Source organism: Aquarana catesbeiana, linkage group LG01 (assembly GCF_042186555.1).
Source record: "Aquarana catesbeiana isolate 2022-GZ linkage group LG01, ASM4218655v1, whole genome shotgun sequence".
NCBI lineage: Eukaryota > Metazoa > Chordata > Amphibia > Anura > Ranidae > Aquarana > Aquarana catesbeiana.
The window spans coordinates 173,660,777-173,677,795 of NC_133324.1; the positions used below are offsets into that span (position 1 = coordinate 173,660,777).

The window sequence follows — 17,019 nt, forward strand, 5'->3', positions numbered from 1 at the left end:
GCATTTCCTGTTCTACTGTCTGTATCATGGTTGGGAAAAAATTGCCTCTCTATTTATCCCATGGAACTATAGTTAAACAGTTATTACAAATTGATAAACAGAATTAACTTCATCATATTTGGGTGATAAAACAAACAGATTCCTAGGTTGTTTAACTCTTATGCCTATTAAAATATATGGAAAGCCCATCTATCTATTGTAGTTAGCTTGATGATGCCAGTTTATTTTCACCACATTTGCAGGAGTGTCAATTTATCTGCAATGATCATTAAACTGTAAAGTGAAAACAGTAAAACAAAATCATAGAAAAGAAGTTTTATTAAAGATTAAGAATTTTACAAATGAGAAAATCATAAAAAAATTGTACACGTAATAAAAACACATATTAAACAATGACAATTAAAGAAAGCTTTCTTACAATTCCTTCAAAATCCATAATTTTCAGTAGTACAGACCAGACTAAATTCTCTGTAAACTGCATCTCCTAAAGAAATTATTGTGCTTTTGCCTAAACAACCAGTGTTTCTAACAAGGAACAAAACTGTGCAAATATAATACATTTTAGAAAGGCAAAAAGGCTGATTGTTTATCTCAAAGCTATAGATTTGCAGCTTTTAAACAACTTAGATTTAGGTACATATAACATTATTAGCATAATTAAGAAGACAAAAATACAAAAAATAAAAGCCACTAATTACAGTGCATTCACCAAACATGTTTGTGATATCAGAATTATAATTTCCCTTAGCTGTTGGTGTACAACATTAATGGATTTAATGTAATGATGTAAACATTTGTACTTGAACATTTTAAAACAATGTTATTTATTCATTTCTTTCTGTTTTAATAATGTAAAATACTATTAAGCATTTCAAACTATTTTGCACTTATTTTAACTTCTTTGCCTGCATTTTTTAAAATGTAATCAAATGGTCAGTCCACTTACCCCTATATTTCCTAAAGAATCTAGAGACAGGGTTGTTAATTTACTAAAGGCAAACAGGCTGTTCATTTTGCTGAGGAATTGGCACTTTACAGGGGAATTTTCCCTTGTCTTAGTGAATGTGGTGAGAATTCACTATGCACAGATAACAAATTACGTGCAAGGAAAATTAAATAAATAGTATTTTTGTATGCTCTTGACTGGCTAATGGAAAGTAGAATAGATAAGGTGGGTAAGGGAAAATAGTCTTTACAAAGTGAACAGCTCACTGCTTTTAGTAAGTCAACCCCAGGATCTCAGTACCTGAGTTCCCGGTTTCACCCACCCAACAAAGCTGTGGAACAAGGTTCAATTATGAATATATTTTCTGTACATAAGTAACTGAACCTATAGTAGGAGGTGTAACGCTCTACTGGTTGGATTTCTATTGGCTGCAATTTAGAACAGAGCTGGAGTTCCTGAGAGATATGGAAAGCCAGTGAACAATGGAACATATCTTCCTCTTCCCAAAACTGAATTATACATTTTGGATTGCCTTAAACATAATCATTTGTAAGTGTCACATCAGTTCTTCAAACCTCTGCTTGCTTAAAGAAACCAATCAACTTTAGAAAAAAAGTTACAAACCTATTAAATAATTATCAATTGTAATCGTGTGGGAACACATTTGCCAAAGTTACTCCAGTTAATTAACCCCTTCATTGCCCCAGACCCGTTGTGGACAGGGAATAAACAATTACGTTTAAAAAGTGTTTGATTCAATGATTTTAAGGAAAATATTTAGTGCATTTTGATAACCAACTTTGTTTTCCGCATTGAAAAGGTTTATTTGCAGGCCATTTGCTCCTTTTTAGTTGAACTATACACAGACTATGGATATTGAAGCATTTATATATTATTAACATGCTGTAAAAGAGCTTCAAAACAAGCCCTCACTCACCTCTGTAGATGCTAGTGCTCTGAAATCAGCATTAAACCCAAAACAAAAAATGTGATATATTGCAGCTTACCAATTCTAAAACATGGTGGCTGCACTTGTTTTTTTTTTTGTTTTTTTTGTTTTTTTTTAGGCTTTTCCCTCTTCTGTTTTCACCTGGTGATCTGGCCAGTAACACACCTCCTGTATTACAGTGTCTTCATTCTGGATGAATCAGCACAGGGGGTACAACAGACAGCAACATTGTCAGTCTGGGGGAGGGTAGTATTAAATGTTCTAGCAGATTTAAATTCACTAACAAAGTAAAGCCAAACTTCAGCTCACATTTTAATAATCAGTTACGGCAACAGATTTTTAATTTTGGGATAAAGGTTTTACATGGATAAATAAAAGTGTTAAATAGTTTGTCTCATCCTTGTAAACTGACACATCAGGAAGAGAGCTTGTTTTTTTGTGAAAAACAACAGACTTACTGACTGGATCACCAGATGAAAATATAAGATAGAAAGCCTTAAAAAAGAATATAAATGCAGCCATCAAATCTAAGAATTGGTAAGCTGCAATATAATAAATGTATGCCTTTGGGTTTAATACAGTGTTAATAGTTTTCTCTTGAAGCCAGCACTTTGCATCCTGCCAGTGTTTTTATATAAACAAACAGCAGTTGCTTGCGAGCTGTTAGAAACTGAAATCTGACATCAGACTCTCTGTTGTGATCTTTGAGAATTGCTCCAATTAATAGCTACAGTGGTCAGTTTGTTTTAAAGCTCTTTTACTGCTAGTAAATAGTTTGTAAATGATCTAATATCCATAGTCTGAGCACATTTGCTCTTTAAATGGCTAATCAGTTTATGGCTGTTGGAATTCTAATATTTGTAATTTAACCAAAACATTATTAAATGTGCACCAGTAATCTGCACGCTGTTAACCAGAACAATTTGAATATCATAATAGCATTAAGCTGCAATTATAAAGGTTCTTACTAAATTCAGGATACTTTTTTTAGTAATTTACATTATTTTCTGTTTCATGACATCAAGGGAATATGTGTACTCCTTATACCTCATTCCTTTTGTTTGTGTTATAAATGGCACACTTTGGTAAAGCAGAACAAACAAGAACACTAAAAATAAAGCTTCAAAATGAGTGCAATACATATAAAAAAAATGTCATTTCATTTCATTTTATAAATTACCACTATTTTCCCATTCCTATAATACTTAAAGACAAGCCCAGTGCAAAACAGTTCTAAGTCAAACAATTAAATCGCGTAACACTTAATTTCTTCTTTTATGTGCCTGTCACATAATTGATGTGTTCTCATTTTTCAGATAATAAATAAGAGAGTATTTAAACACCACAGGCAGTATAAAATATTTTACTAAAGCTGTTTTTGGCCATTGAAAATTCTGGCATATGCATTATAATAATTACTCGTGTATATGATTTATAGAAGAGTGTTATGACTGTATATTTAGCTATCTTTTTTTAATTGTACACATACTTTAAATTATATTTTAAATTTTGATTCCTCGGTGACATATTAAAATATATGGTACAATATTGGTGAAGATATCAGGTGCTGAAATGCTTACATTGATACATGGGTGTACAGGACTTCACTGATAGATGAATGTTTAAATGAATAGTTATTCCTATAGATTTTACATGCAAATAGATCTGTTATGTATATACATGCTGAAAGTATGTTATGCACATTAAAACTGCATGCAGTTCAATGTTAGAACTTATATTAGTACTTGACAGTCTGGCAAAAGGAGCATTTCTTACATATAAATAAAATAAATTTAAAATATAAATAAATATCACGATCCAACCTAACTAAAAAGAGACTTTGGTAAATATTTGACAGTGATTGAGTGACAGAAATATTGGTCAAGATTAGAGGTTGCGATAATTGCTGGATTCAAGTTACAAATTATTTCACATTCAATTATATTTTTATATTTATTCTAAAACATATGGAAAAAAGAATCTATAATTCACTCCTTAGCACACTTCTGCTAAATGTTTGCTTTAGAGCTTTAGATTGAGCATCAATAATAAAACTCCAAAATTCAGGACCTATTTCAAATCATGAGAGTTCCTTCATAGCAAAATCTATTATAAATATTATATGTTCTCATAAATAAACAATGCAAATACATTAAACATTTTAACATATTCCTCTCTTCCCAATACCGCCAGCCAAAATATTATTGGTTTGCATGGACTTGATCATTGGTGGGGAAGAAGAAATGTATTCTGTATTTTGTGGAAAACAATGTACAATTGTGCTGGTGTTAAGAGGATGTCCAAATCAGTAAACAAATTTACTGTGGTTGTCAATGCATACAAAGTATAAAAGCCGTAAATAAATGTACAAAATTAAAAAAGGCAACAACAGCTTGTATGAAGCTGCTTTTTTGTGATCATAGATTTTCTGCTTGACACTAAAGGGTTAAGAATATGTATGAAAATTGCAGGCAGTCATCAGCTCTCCTGTAGCATGAAGCTGATGACAATTAAAAAATGTTCATGTGCAGAAAACTGAGTAGCTTACGAATGAGCTTTAGTAAAAATATACAATTGTTTAGAATTAATTGCATTAATTGCATGAGAAAGTTTTACAAATACCCAGTAGGGTATATTCACTTGCCCCTCTGGTGGAAGAGTCTAATTAGATTGAGCACAAGCACAGAAGTTACTACCAGGTCTCTGTGTCCCTTACTACAGAGAAATTACCCAGTCAGTGGTTATATCACTTACCTCTGTGGGCCTTATATATGGTACCACTGGGCTCTAATTTATTTTACCAACAACGTAAGTGGAAGGTGTAAGCAGTGATGTATAGGCAGCTAATGGGGGAGTCATCAGTGCTCTGCTTAGGTTAATGTGTGGCAGTAAGTTTTGTAGCAGAAATATAATTAAATCAATATCTCATTCTTAAAGAGTATCTGTTTTTATATTATATACACTGGCTTTAAAGTCCCGTACACACGATCCGAAAATCGTACGAAAAATGCTGCATTCAAATCGATCGTACGATAATCGGATCATTAGTACAGAGCTTTCAAGAGCCGATCAGGACAGTTCATCCGATATTATTCTATTGGACATGCATGGAAAAATGCCAGATAGAACGATTTTTGTTTAAGCAGTACAGCTGTCATTTGAAAATGCAATACAAATGCATAACAACACATGACATCACTTCCGAATTTTTATTCTGTTGTACGGGAATTTTCATGACTTTAGTAAACTCATCAGATTTGACATGAGATTAGCATGCAAAAAAAAAAACGGACAATAATTTGTCCGATAATCGGATCGTGTGTAGGGGGCATTAGACAGCAGGACTGGATATTTAAAAGTCAAGTATATATTTGATTTAATAATTTGAAACTGTTATCAGACATAGATTTCATACCTAATCAAATAAAAACATGAGAAGTCATAGAAAGAAAAAAATTATTATTTTTTTTTTTTACAAAATATTTGCTGTGATTGTGGCGCATGTTAGTGCACTATGCTAAGCATGGGTTGTAGGGAAAACCTAATCTGATGAGAAATAAAAAAAATAGAATGGAATTACCACTTTGAACACCATACAGTACAGCCTACAGGTTGCAGAGTAATGTTGGCCATACATGGGTAGCTATCTCACTGACAATGACAAGTAATGAAGTCTATTTCTCTGTAGACAAAGAAATAATCAGCTATCATTTCCAAAATGTTAAAATCCTTGCAAAAAACAAACACTTTCAAAGATCAAAAGCACTTTTTACTGTAACTCTACATGGCCTAAATGATGCAAATCCTAAATCATTCATATGGTTTGCTTTTATTGTGCTGTGTACTGCCAGGCTGAGCAGAATGCTGAGTTGACTTTTACTTTGGAGACGGCATACCTGAACTGGGGATCCCTCCAGTGTCCCTCTTTTTTCATTTCGGGCTCATTCACACCAGCCCACAAGCTATACTATGTGTGCGCTGTGTAGTCAGTGAGCCGAGGTGCAATACATTCTTACAAGGCATCACACTGTTTATTTTTTTAACTTTATTGAAGTGTCAAAAAACAACAATTCATTCAAAGTCTCAGCCTTGCTAAGCGCTGTGTAAAAATGAAGATGTAATACATTTTTATGCAGCATACCACATTCAGATACAGCATTATGGTGTGGACAGGGCACATCAAAAGCAAATGTTTACTATGTGCCCTTGCCTTAAGCCTGGCTGCTTTATGCAGATTAGTGCAGGTATGGCTGGCATGGTGGGATTGATTTACTAAAGGCAAAGACTGTGCATTCTGCAAATGCAGTTGCTCCAGAGCTTAGTAAATGAACAGAAGCTCTGCTGACTTCCATCATCCAATAATGTGCGAGCAAAAATTCTGTTTTTTTTCTTTTCCTTGGACGTGATTGGGTATTCTTTGCAAAGTGAAGCCTTAGCTCATTTACTAAGCTCTGGAGCAATTGCATTTGCAGTCTATTTGCCTTTAGTAAATCAACTCCGGAGGGTCATAATGTTATTTTTTTTGTTTTATAGTCCTACTCAAACTAATTGCTCTACCTCAGTTCAGGCAACAGGGTTTGCCTAGCAGAAAGCACAACCTGTTCAGGCTTACCTTCCCCCAAGGCAGATTTTTGCTTTTAAAACTACAATAATTTAGGGGAATTTTATTTCTACTTTTTTCAGTATTTGTAAATTTGTAAACAGATTTTTTTACTATCTGTATATCTGTCAAATGAACAGACTCCAACATTTAACCCCATTGTCTATTAGGCCTCATGCACATTGATGGTTTGCTTTTCTCGTTTAAATGCCAGAACTTTTGGCAGGAGAAAAGCTGCTTAAAAAATGCACCTAAAGCCATTTATTGCACACACATTTAGGTGCCTCAAGCGTTTAAGTGTTATTGGATTCCACTGGCCAGAGTATTCATTAATTTTGTCCATTAGAATGCATTAACACTCAAATGAGCATAAACATGTCTAGCATTTAGATGCGTTTAGGCGATGTTTTTTAGGCGATGTTTTTTTTTTTTAGCCTTTAAACGGTCCTCTTCTAATACGCCTTGTAAACACACATGTGTGCGTGGATACATAGGTTAACACAGATGCGCTTTCACGCGCTGAAAAAAAAAAAACACTAAACGCCCGTAAAAGAGGCCTTTTTTAAGCCCTGTGTGCATGAGCCCTTATAACTAATGTAGTTAATCGCATCCTAGTTCACCCCATGCATTATATAATAGAGAATAACACATTTCACATTCTGCTGGTCATGATAATATGTGAAGTCACCAGTTTCCCTCCTCCTTAGGCTAGCCATACACATCTCAATTATTCTTGAACAGCCCATGGATGCAGTCACTGGTCAGCTAATAAGTTTCGCTGAGCCCGGTAATTTTTAAATTAACAGGGCACCCACAGCTCGAATTTTGGCCTCTTCAGAAAGAATTAGCTGAAATTCCAATGTGTAGCAAGATTTAGTTCTAGATTGTAAGCTCCAATGAGCAGGGCCCTCTGATCCCTCCTGTATTGATTTGTATTGTAAGTGTACTGTCTGCCCTCATGTAAAGCGCTGCGCAAACTGTTGGTGCTATATAAGTCCTGTATAATAATAATAATAATAATAGATGTTATAATCCCATTGTATATGAAGTATATTGAGACTGGAGCTCCAGAATTCAGAGATTACAAATCATGTGTTGGCCAAATAGCAGAACTAACAACTCTGTTATATATGTTTTATCATAATATGATCCACGGTGGATTAGTTCCAATCCAATCTACTCTATAAAAATTATATTTCTGCCAAAAATTGTGTTCTAGCAACCTGAGCTGTGTCACCTCAGGTCATGTCAGTACAAGAATAACATGTTAACAACAAAGCATGATTCACTGGGGAACATACAGGGGGAGACAGTAGAGCCCCCACTCTTTTATCAGATATTCCTGCCCAACCTTGTTCTGCCATGGTAAGGGAATTCTACATTATCATGTTGATTTTCCCCTCTAATGACATCTCCGAGTATCTGCACTACTTGTGATAGGGGATATCGTTGTGTGTTGTCCAAAAAAATAGCTAAGCTCTATACCACTGTTTGCTTTCAGAACGTCATGTTTTATAATTACAGGAAAGGGAGCCTCTGAAGTGCAGGAAGGAGGGAGATTCTCATGAAGTGGGGGCTTTAGAACTCAAATGTCTGTATTGGACAATTTAATGTGTAAATTTGCAAACATTGTTAAGGAAATTTTCTAGCTAACTTTCTGACCCTATCCAGAAAACATTTTACTTTGCCCTAAATAGGTTCCCTGTAATCAACAAGGTCTTATGCACAATAAACCTAGCAAATTATTAGATACAACGTAAATCAACCTAATAACTGGCACGAGATCTGATTGAAATTGGTTTTATCTTTCTCTAGTATCAATAAAAAGTTGATGTTCAAAACTTTGTATTATGCAAGCACTATATATGTATTATTAACTACTTCAACCAATTAAAGACATCTCATAGCTGTGCTTTAAGTGTCAGTGTTGCTGATTTATTAAAAGAGTAGAGAATGGTCACTTTGCAAGGGAATTTTCAGTTACCTTAGTGAGTGTAATGAAAACTCATATGACAAAGAATACCCAATCACTGGCAAGAAAATTGCAGAAAAAAATGACTTATTTTTGCTTGCACATGATTGGATGACAAAGCCGGCACAACTTCAACTAATTCAATAAGCCAAGTGAAAATTTACTTTGCAAGGGAATTTTCACCTGAAATGTGAATATGTTTTGCTCCTTTAGTAAAACAGTGGGGAACTGATGACTGTCACAGATCATGAATGTCCTTTGAGAGAACACTTACATACTGGAGTCAGAAAATGGTAAAAACAAGGCCTCTATAATGACATAGAGGCAGTTTCGGAGGTTTAGAAGTTCCTAACCTGTTCTGAGGTTTAAGGCAGACCTGGCAAGCCAGGCTTCCACAAGACATGCATATTTTAGTAAGTGACAATTTACCTAATTTACCAATCTTTAACACCTGCTAAGGCACTCTATTTTCAGCCACATGACTGTGAATTTCAAATGACCATATTTATCTTCATATAACACACACTTTTTTCCCCTGGAAACAGAGGACAAACAGTACCTGCGTGTTATACGCCTATATTTTTTTTTTCACCAATGGGGGGTTAGGGGACTGGGCAGTCCACCCCGGGTGCCACACATTGGGGGGGGTCATGCCGTCCGCCCCGCCTCTCCTGGCCTTGGGACAGCTGGCCGGCATATTCTGAAGATAAAAAAATCACTGCCAGCCCCTTCACATAGATCCTTTGTAGACTGTGCAAGTGTCATAGTAAACTGAAGACGGCAAATGCCGCATTTGCCCCGTTCTTTCCGGCCACTCCTTCTCCATGTGTAGCTTTAGATTGGAGGAGGAGAGCGGTCATGTGAAACATCAGAGGAGAGCGAACATGTGACCGGCCAGAAAGAATGGAGCTAATGAGGTATTTGCAGGCTTTGGTTTACAATGATAGTGACACGGTGTAGGAAGAATCTATGAGAAGGGACTGGCACTGATTTTTATTAAACTTTAGAGTATGCTGGCAGTGCTGTCCCAGGAGGAGTCCATGGGGGCTGTGCAATGTAAAGGGGCTGTGCAATGTGCGGGCGGTCTGTGTAATGTGCGGGGGTCTGCATAGTGTAATTGCAGGGGTCTGTGTAATGTAAAGATGGGGGGTCTGTTTAATGTAAAGGGGGGTCTGTGTAATGTAAAGGGGTCTGTGAAATGTGCAAAGGGGCTTTGGAATGTAAAGGGGTCTGTGTAATGTGTAGGGAGGCTTCGGAATGTAAAGGGGCTGTGCAATGTGCAAGGGGGCCTGTGTAATGTGCAGGGGGGTCTGTGTACTGTGCAGGGGGGCTTTGGAATGTAAAGGGGTCTGTGGAAAGTTTTTTTTTTCCTGAAACTACCCTTACATTGGACTCAACTGGAAATATTTGTCACTTTTTTGAGAATGAAGATACATATCCTGGTGTGTTAGCTTTTTGAATTGAACCTTGTTGTCATTGCATGCAGAGATCTTTGCATAAAATAAAGAATAAGTGCACAGAAACATTGCACCCTGCCCCATCTCCCCACTGACTCTAGGAAATACTAAGGGGAATTTACTAAGATTGCAACAGCCTGCATCTGATGCAGCTGTGCATGGCAAACAATCAGCTTCTATCTTTCATTTTCAAAGCTTGACTAAATAAGCGGACTTTAGAAACTGATTGGTTTCTATCTAGATTCTATCTGCTCCAGTTTTAGTAAATTACAACCACTGCATATTGCTTTAAAAAGAGTTGGAGATATTTCTAAAAGAACAAGCTATAAAGGGTCACCTACATTTTTAAAATGCAGAATGTTGATCCACAGACTGTTTCTAGGGGCCAGGAAGAAATAACAAAATATGAACGGGATCACATTTTATAAGGATCTTTGCTTTTCTCTCGCTCAGTTAGAGCTTTTGAGGGTGAGGTTTTTATTTGCTCTTTGAGACTGGACTCTGAGGACAGGTCTTTCTTCAACATTACCATTTATTTTCACTGCAAAGATGCTGTTATTCTTTAAATCTCCTTAGCTACAGTATGTTAATGACCATCAAACACTTTAAAAAACTGCATTAATTCCTTGTATCTACCAGCTCAATGTGACATACTGAGAATTTAATGTGAATAACATTGCTGTACAGATAGATGCCTGATCATGGATTATCATGCTTTTTTCACGAGTGTTGCTTATATAACATATTTTCATTTATGATCAAAACTATTGTTTGGCACATGAGTAAATGTGTCCTACTGTACAGTAAAACCTTGGTTTGAGAGTAACTTGGTTTGAGAGCGTTTTGCAAGACAAGCAAGATTTTTAACTAAATTTTGACTTGATATACAAGCGATGTCTTGATATACAAGTAGTGTCATGTCACAACTGAGTATAAAAAAGAAGAGAGGCGCCTCTAAGTGTAGCAATATGGTTACATTTAATAAAGGTACAACATTTAGCAAGTCACATGGTTGATGATTAAAACAGGCACATCTAAGTATGCAGTCATCTGGGGACCACGATGCTCCACAAGCGGTCAAGCCTCCCTTTCAGATAGCTCTACTGCAGGGTAGTCTTTCCGGTCACGATTGCAGACTGACAGCAGTGAGAGCCGGTGGTGCGGAGGACGGTTTATGTGGACAGCTTTACCCCAGATGCCTGCATACTTAGATGTACCTCTTATAATCATCAATCGTGCGAGTTGCTAAATGGTGTACCTTCATTAAATGTAACCATATTGCTACACTTAGAGGCGCCTCTCTTCTCTTTTATACTCTGTAGCTCCTGATGGATTTTGCTTCTAATCCCCTTGTGGAGGCTGCCATTTGTGGATGGACATTTTATGGTTACACAAACTGGTCACATTGGTATAATCTTTTTATATGGACTATAAATAGAAGGACTTATGAATAAAATGGTTGTGAAACGAATCATTTGAGTTTCTATTATTTCTTATGGAGAAATTCGCTTTGATATACAAGTGCTTTGGATTACAAGCATGTTTCTGGAATGAATTATGCTCGTAATCCAAGGTTTACTGTATAGGAATGCATATTTTCTTCTCAAATATGTCTGTATTATTGTAAAAAAAAATTTAAATAATTTGCATGTTTTAAGTATGTTTGCTTTACTATACTTCATACAGTTAAGTGTACAGTTTGTACAATTTATAGTCAAATTCTGGAATTCTCTTTGCCGTGAACATACATGGTCAGATAATGGCATGTAATGCCATAGATTTATGCACTGAATGTGATGATTTGAAAACTGCCAGGTTATTAATCAGGGTGAGAATAAGGGCAGGGGCATAAGGGCAGAATCAAAGAGAAGATCAGCAAGATGCTGTGCCAAAAACCACGATGGCAGATGACTTAAGCTTTGTCTTTGAATTTTCCATTGTTTTCATATTGCCTTCAGATAATACGTTTAATAGTGTCTGGGTAGAGTAAAAAAAGTGTTTTTGGGGAGGTTTTAGGGGAAAACCAGATGAATATTTTAAACTGAAATGTAAAAATGAAATAGTAAACATACCTACATTAAACTGTCTTCTGAGAATGGGACAGACATAACATACTGTACATAAAACATTACAATCTATCACACTTCGACATCTCTTAAACCACACTTACAAATATGAAAAAACATACAGCCTAATAAACAAACCAAATATATATTTTCCAGCAGCATAGCTTTGCAATACTGAATGTACAACAAATGTATTGATATAAAAGAAAATCAAAAACAAAAATGTATACAAATTCACCAAAATCTTTGGTACCAAAATTAAGGGCACCTATGTTAAGACAGAAAATCTTCTCCAAACACACTTAACTTATAAAAGCCTTTTTTACAGCAACAATTTGGCTGTTTTGAGGCTCAGACTTTACTAATGACTTAAAAAAGGCTTCAAGCTGTTTTGAAAGCATAACTGTCTACTTTTCAGTACATTCAGTACATTTTTTGTTTGTCAGAGAAGATCTGCATTATGTAATACTGAAACATGAAATAAAAATTGGACCATTCTGCTGAAGATATAATTAAAGTGGATCATTCACCCAGACATTTGAGAGGCAATTATTTTGTTCCGGAAACCAGAATTCAGCCAATCAATGCATTTGAGACTGCAACATCTAGACAAAGTCTTGTGTTTAGAAGCAGCATTATGAGCATTACCAAAATGGAGAAGTTTGAATGTCACTTCTACTCTACAATAACTGCTCAGGAGAAGCTTCAACAGGCCAGTAGAATCAATTAAAGAGTTTGGTATGGGAGATAATAGGGTATCACAGAAGTCATCTATATTTTAGGCGTTATCAAGACAAAATCTCTTATTCAGACCTCTTGAACACTGAGGCGCTTTTCAGGCGCTTTTGCGCTTAAAATAGCACCTGAAAAGCTCCTGAAAACTGCTTCCCATTCATTTCAATGGATGCTTTCACACTGGGACGGAGCACTAGCGGGGTGGTGAAAAAAGTCCTGCAAGCAGCATCTTTGGAGCGCTAAAAAAAGCGCTGCAAAAATGCCCCTCTCCATTGAAGTGAATGGGAAGCGCTTTAAAAGCGCCGCAAAATGGTTGTCATCGTTGTCATGTGACCTTAAAAAAAAGCGCACCACTAGTGCCTCAAAAGTGATTGAAAAGCACCGCAAAAATGACCGGCATTTTAGGGGCAGTTTTCGAGCTCCTTAGTGTGAAAGGGGTCCTACAGCGCTGCAAAGATGCTGCTTGCAGGACTTTTTTTACCGTCCTGTAAACGCACCCCTCCAGTGTGAAAGCACTCAGGCTTTCACACTGGAGTGATAGAAGAGGCTCTTTACAGGCGCTATGCGGGCACTATTTTTAGCGCTGTAGCGCCTGTAAAGCGCCTCAGTGTGAAAGCAGTCTAAATGTGGGCACTAACAAAAAGGAGAACGTTGAATACCACTTCTGCTCTTCCTAGCCTAAAAAAATCATGGCAGTAGTATCAATTAATGAGTTTAGTATGGGACACAATAGGGTATCGCAGAGGTCACCCAGTGTATGAGGCTATATCACAGCTGTGACCATATTATACCTTGCCTTAGTTTTGGCTAGATCTGGGAAGGATTGGAACCCTTGTCTGTGTCCCTGTGTGTCTTGTTGGCTATTGTCAATGAAAAAGAAAATGATGGAAAACCGCAAATTGTGCGTAAAGCAATAATAGAGGGATCATTTTCCAAAGGGGACACTGTTCTGGGGACAAATGTCTAATAGGGGAATTTCCCTCACTTTGTACAGATTTCCTTTCCCTTTCTCTTCTATATCCATGACAGAAAGTGATGGTAAATCTCCCAAACATGATACAAACAGCAGGAAAACTACCTGACAAGGTTTTATCCCTAAAAAAACTAAAAAAAAGGTTTGGGTGAACATAGGCTTTAACTAAATACTGTAAATTGGTAGTCCTTCACCAACTGTGAACAAATAGATTAGAAAACATCACTAATGACTATGAGAATATGGTTGCAAACCATAATCTCTTTATGAAACTTGCAAAGTTGTGTGCACAATTATTGCTTGTTGCGATATTTATGTATAGCAAATTGTCCAGAGGCATAAATCAAATATGTTGTTGTTGGTTGTGTTCCTCTCATGTTCAAAATTGTATTTATTTTACTTCTATAAGTCCTGCATTTAATACCTGCTAGGACAGGAGTAGGCAACCTGGGGCCCTCCAGCTGTTGCAGAACTACAAGTCCCATTATGCCTCTGGGAGTAATTGTAACTGCCAGCCTTGCAATGCCTCATGGGAAATGTAGTTCCACAACAGCTGGAGGGGTTGCCTACCCCTGTGCTAGGAGAATCCACAGATACTTTCTTTCATATGGTGAAAATGCTTCCTCAGTTCAGCTTTAGTGCTGTCATCCTTGCCTGCGCACTCCAAGTTGGACTGCAAGTAGCACACAGTGCTGCTAAAACCACCTCTTGCCATAGTTGCAACTGTAAACCTATGATGCTCAGTTACTGCTGGAGTGTTTTTACAAATAGCATACAGATCTGCAAAGCACAGGGAAAGCACACATGGACAAATTAAATGGAAAAGAGGTTATTGTGTAACTTTAACTCTACTTTAAGTTACAAAACACTGACTATGCACTTTTACTGTTTACTAAAATCCAATCCCTTGACTGAAACTTTCATTAACCGCTTCAGATCCGGGCCATTGCCAAATGACGGCAGCAGCGTGGATCTACATTGCCGGGACAACGTCTATTGACGTCGTCACGTGCACGAGAGGCCTGCGTGCCCCCTGCAGGGCACGCGCGGCGCGCTCGGTGATCAGCGAGTCTATGAGACTCGCTGATCACAGATCAGAGTAAGGGGTCGGTCCCGACCCCTTACCACATGATCAGCTGTCAGCCAATGACAGCTGATCATGTGATGTAAACAGAGCCGGTAATCGGCTATTTTTCCTCCTCGCGCTGACAGCGTGAGGAGGAAAAAAAAAAACGATCACCGGCGGCCCCGATCACGGCGATCTTCTGTGACAGCAATAGGCAGCAGTGCCGCCTACCAGGGCCCACCAGCGTCACCCATCAGTGCCCACAGTGCCATCAATCAGTGCCACCCATCAGTGCCCACAGTGCCACCCATCAGTGCCCACAGTGCCACCCATCAGTGCCACCCATCAGCACCCACATCAGTGCAACAACAGTGCTGCACATCAGTGCCACCTATCAGTGCCCATCAGTGTCACCTACCAGTGCCCATAAGTGCCCATCAGTGCCACCCATCACTGCCCATCAGTGCCCCCATCAGTGCCGCCCATCAGTGCCCCCCATCAGTGGTAATTATCAGTGCCACCTATCCGTGCCACCCATCAGCGCCCATCAGTGGCCACCAGTGCCGCCTTATCTGTGCCCATCAGTACCGCCTTATCTGTCCCCATCAGTGCAGCCTTAACTGTGCCTATCAGTGCCGCCTTAACTGTGCCTATCAGTGCCGCCTTATCTGTGCCTATCCGTGCCCATCAGTGCAGCCTATCAGTGCCCACCAGTGCCGCCTCATCAGTGCATATCAATGAAGGAGAAAAATTACCTGTTTGCAAAATTTTATAACAAACTATTAAACATGGTTATTTTTTTTTTTTCAAAAATTTCCATCTTTTTTTGTTTGTTTAGCAAAAAATAAAAACCCCAGCTGTGATTAAATACCACCAAAAGAAAGCTCTACCGCGCAATTGTCATTCAAAGTGCGTCAGAGCTGAAAGCTGAAAATTGGTCTGGGCAGGAGGGGGGTTTAAGTGCCCAGTAAGCAAGTGGTTAAAACCCATTCCCCCTAAAACAGTGATGTTGCTAGACTCTGTAGTATTGATAGGATGAATGTTGGTTATTTCAAGATAATGGTACCATGCATTGTGTGGGTGATGATTCCACTTTAAAAAAAGTTCAGCCAAGATCTTTACAGAAGGCAAACACAACATTCATAGTTGTCATTTTTTAACTCCTTTTCTTCTGTGACACATGGCCTGACTCAAATTACTACCAACTTACTTGAAACATAAGTTCAGAACACTATAGATACTGGCAGTAAAATGCGATTGAGTGTATTATCCCTCAAAGCCATGCTAAGGTCTATATTAAACCAATCTATTTGTCTATTCTAGTTCATAGCATTCATATCTGTTTCTAATCTACAAAAAAAGTTTAGAAAAATTACAAATTCATAATACAAGGGCAATCAAAAGGATGGGACCAACAGCATCACGTTAAGCCACGTGAACACAAATTTCCAAATGTAAATGTAAACTAGGTGCCAGTAGTTTTTCAAACGCCACGGTGTATCACTCAAATCTGGTCTCTTCTTTCTGGGATCCATTACACGTATAGGGGATTCATCTCTTTCTTCAACATGAGTTGAACATTCATGTTTTCTTTCAAAATGTGGCACTTACTTCATTCAAACCTCCTATAGTAGCTTAGTTTATAGCACCTGGCGCCCAACTGATCATCTAGTAACAGTAATCCAGCTTCAAGCGTGAGTTTTAAGGAGTAACACTATTTAATATCCTTTAAAAAGAGCACAGCTCCAAAATATCCTAAAAATATCTCAAGTGAGATTTTGTAACTTGTTACATTTCAGAAACTGTTATTGCTGTTCACACTTTCCAGTTGTCAGTTTCAATGCTCCTTTATTATGTAATAAATTCAGTGTCTTGAATTCCAGTGGCATCCTATGAGGGCCAGCGTTAGAAAAATACTTATATTTCAGCTCATCGTAATAATGATATTTGACTATATTTCCATAAATATCCTTGGGGAAGGGCCAGAATCCATACAGATGAATTTCATCACAAAACCGTGTTGCCAGGGTGTACATCAGAAGGCCGGTGCTTGGTCTCTTGATTTGTACTTTGTTTGTTAGCCAGTACCTGGAAAGGGAAAAATAAATTAGTTTTGAATACAGATGCTTAATTAACTGCGATTGCAGCATACTTTATAATCTTTGTAATTGTTCTGGGGTCAAGCTGTTTCTGTGTATTATAGTTGGAATGATCTGATGGAGAACCTGTATTATCTAAATAAAAAATGATGTTTT

The 17,019-nt window shown here is 37.5% G+C and overlaps 1 protein-coding gene across 1 annotated transcript in view; it reads right to left on the reverse strand.

Moving 5' to 3' along the window:
- Nucleotides 1-300: 300 nt before the first annotated feature.
- Nucleotides 301-17,019, reverse strand: part of ST8SIA4 (ST8 alpha-N-acetyl-neuraminide alpha-2,8-sialyltransferase 4) — a 228,111-nt gene continuing 211,392 nt past the window's right edge. The window contains exon 5 of the mRNA XM_073624567.1: nucleotides 301-16,852. Coding sequence (XP_073480668.1) covers nucleotides 16,570-16,852 — 283 coding nt within the window. The 3' untranslated portion in view covers nucleotides 301-16,569. The remainder of the gene's footprint in view (nucleotides 16,853-17,019) is intronic.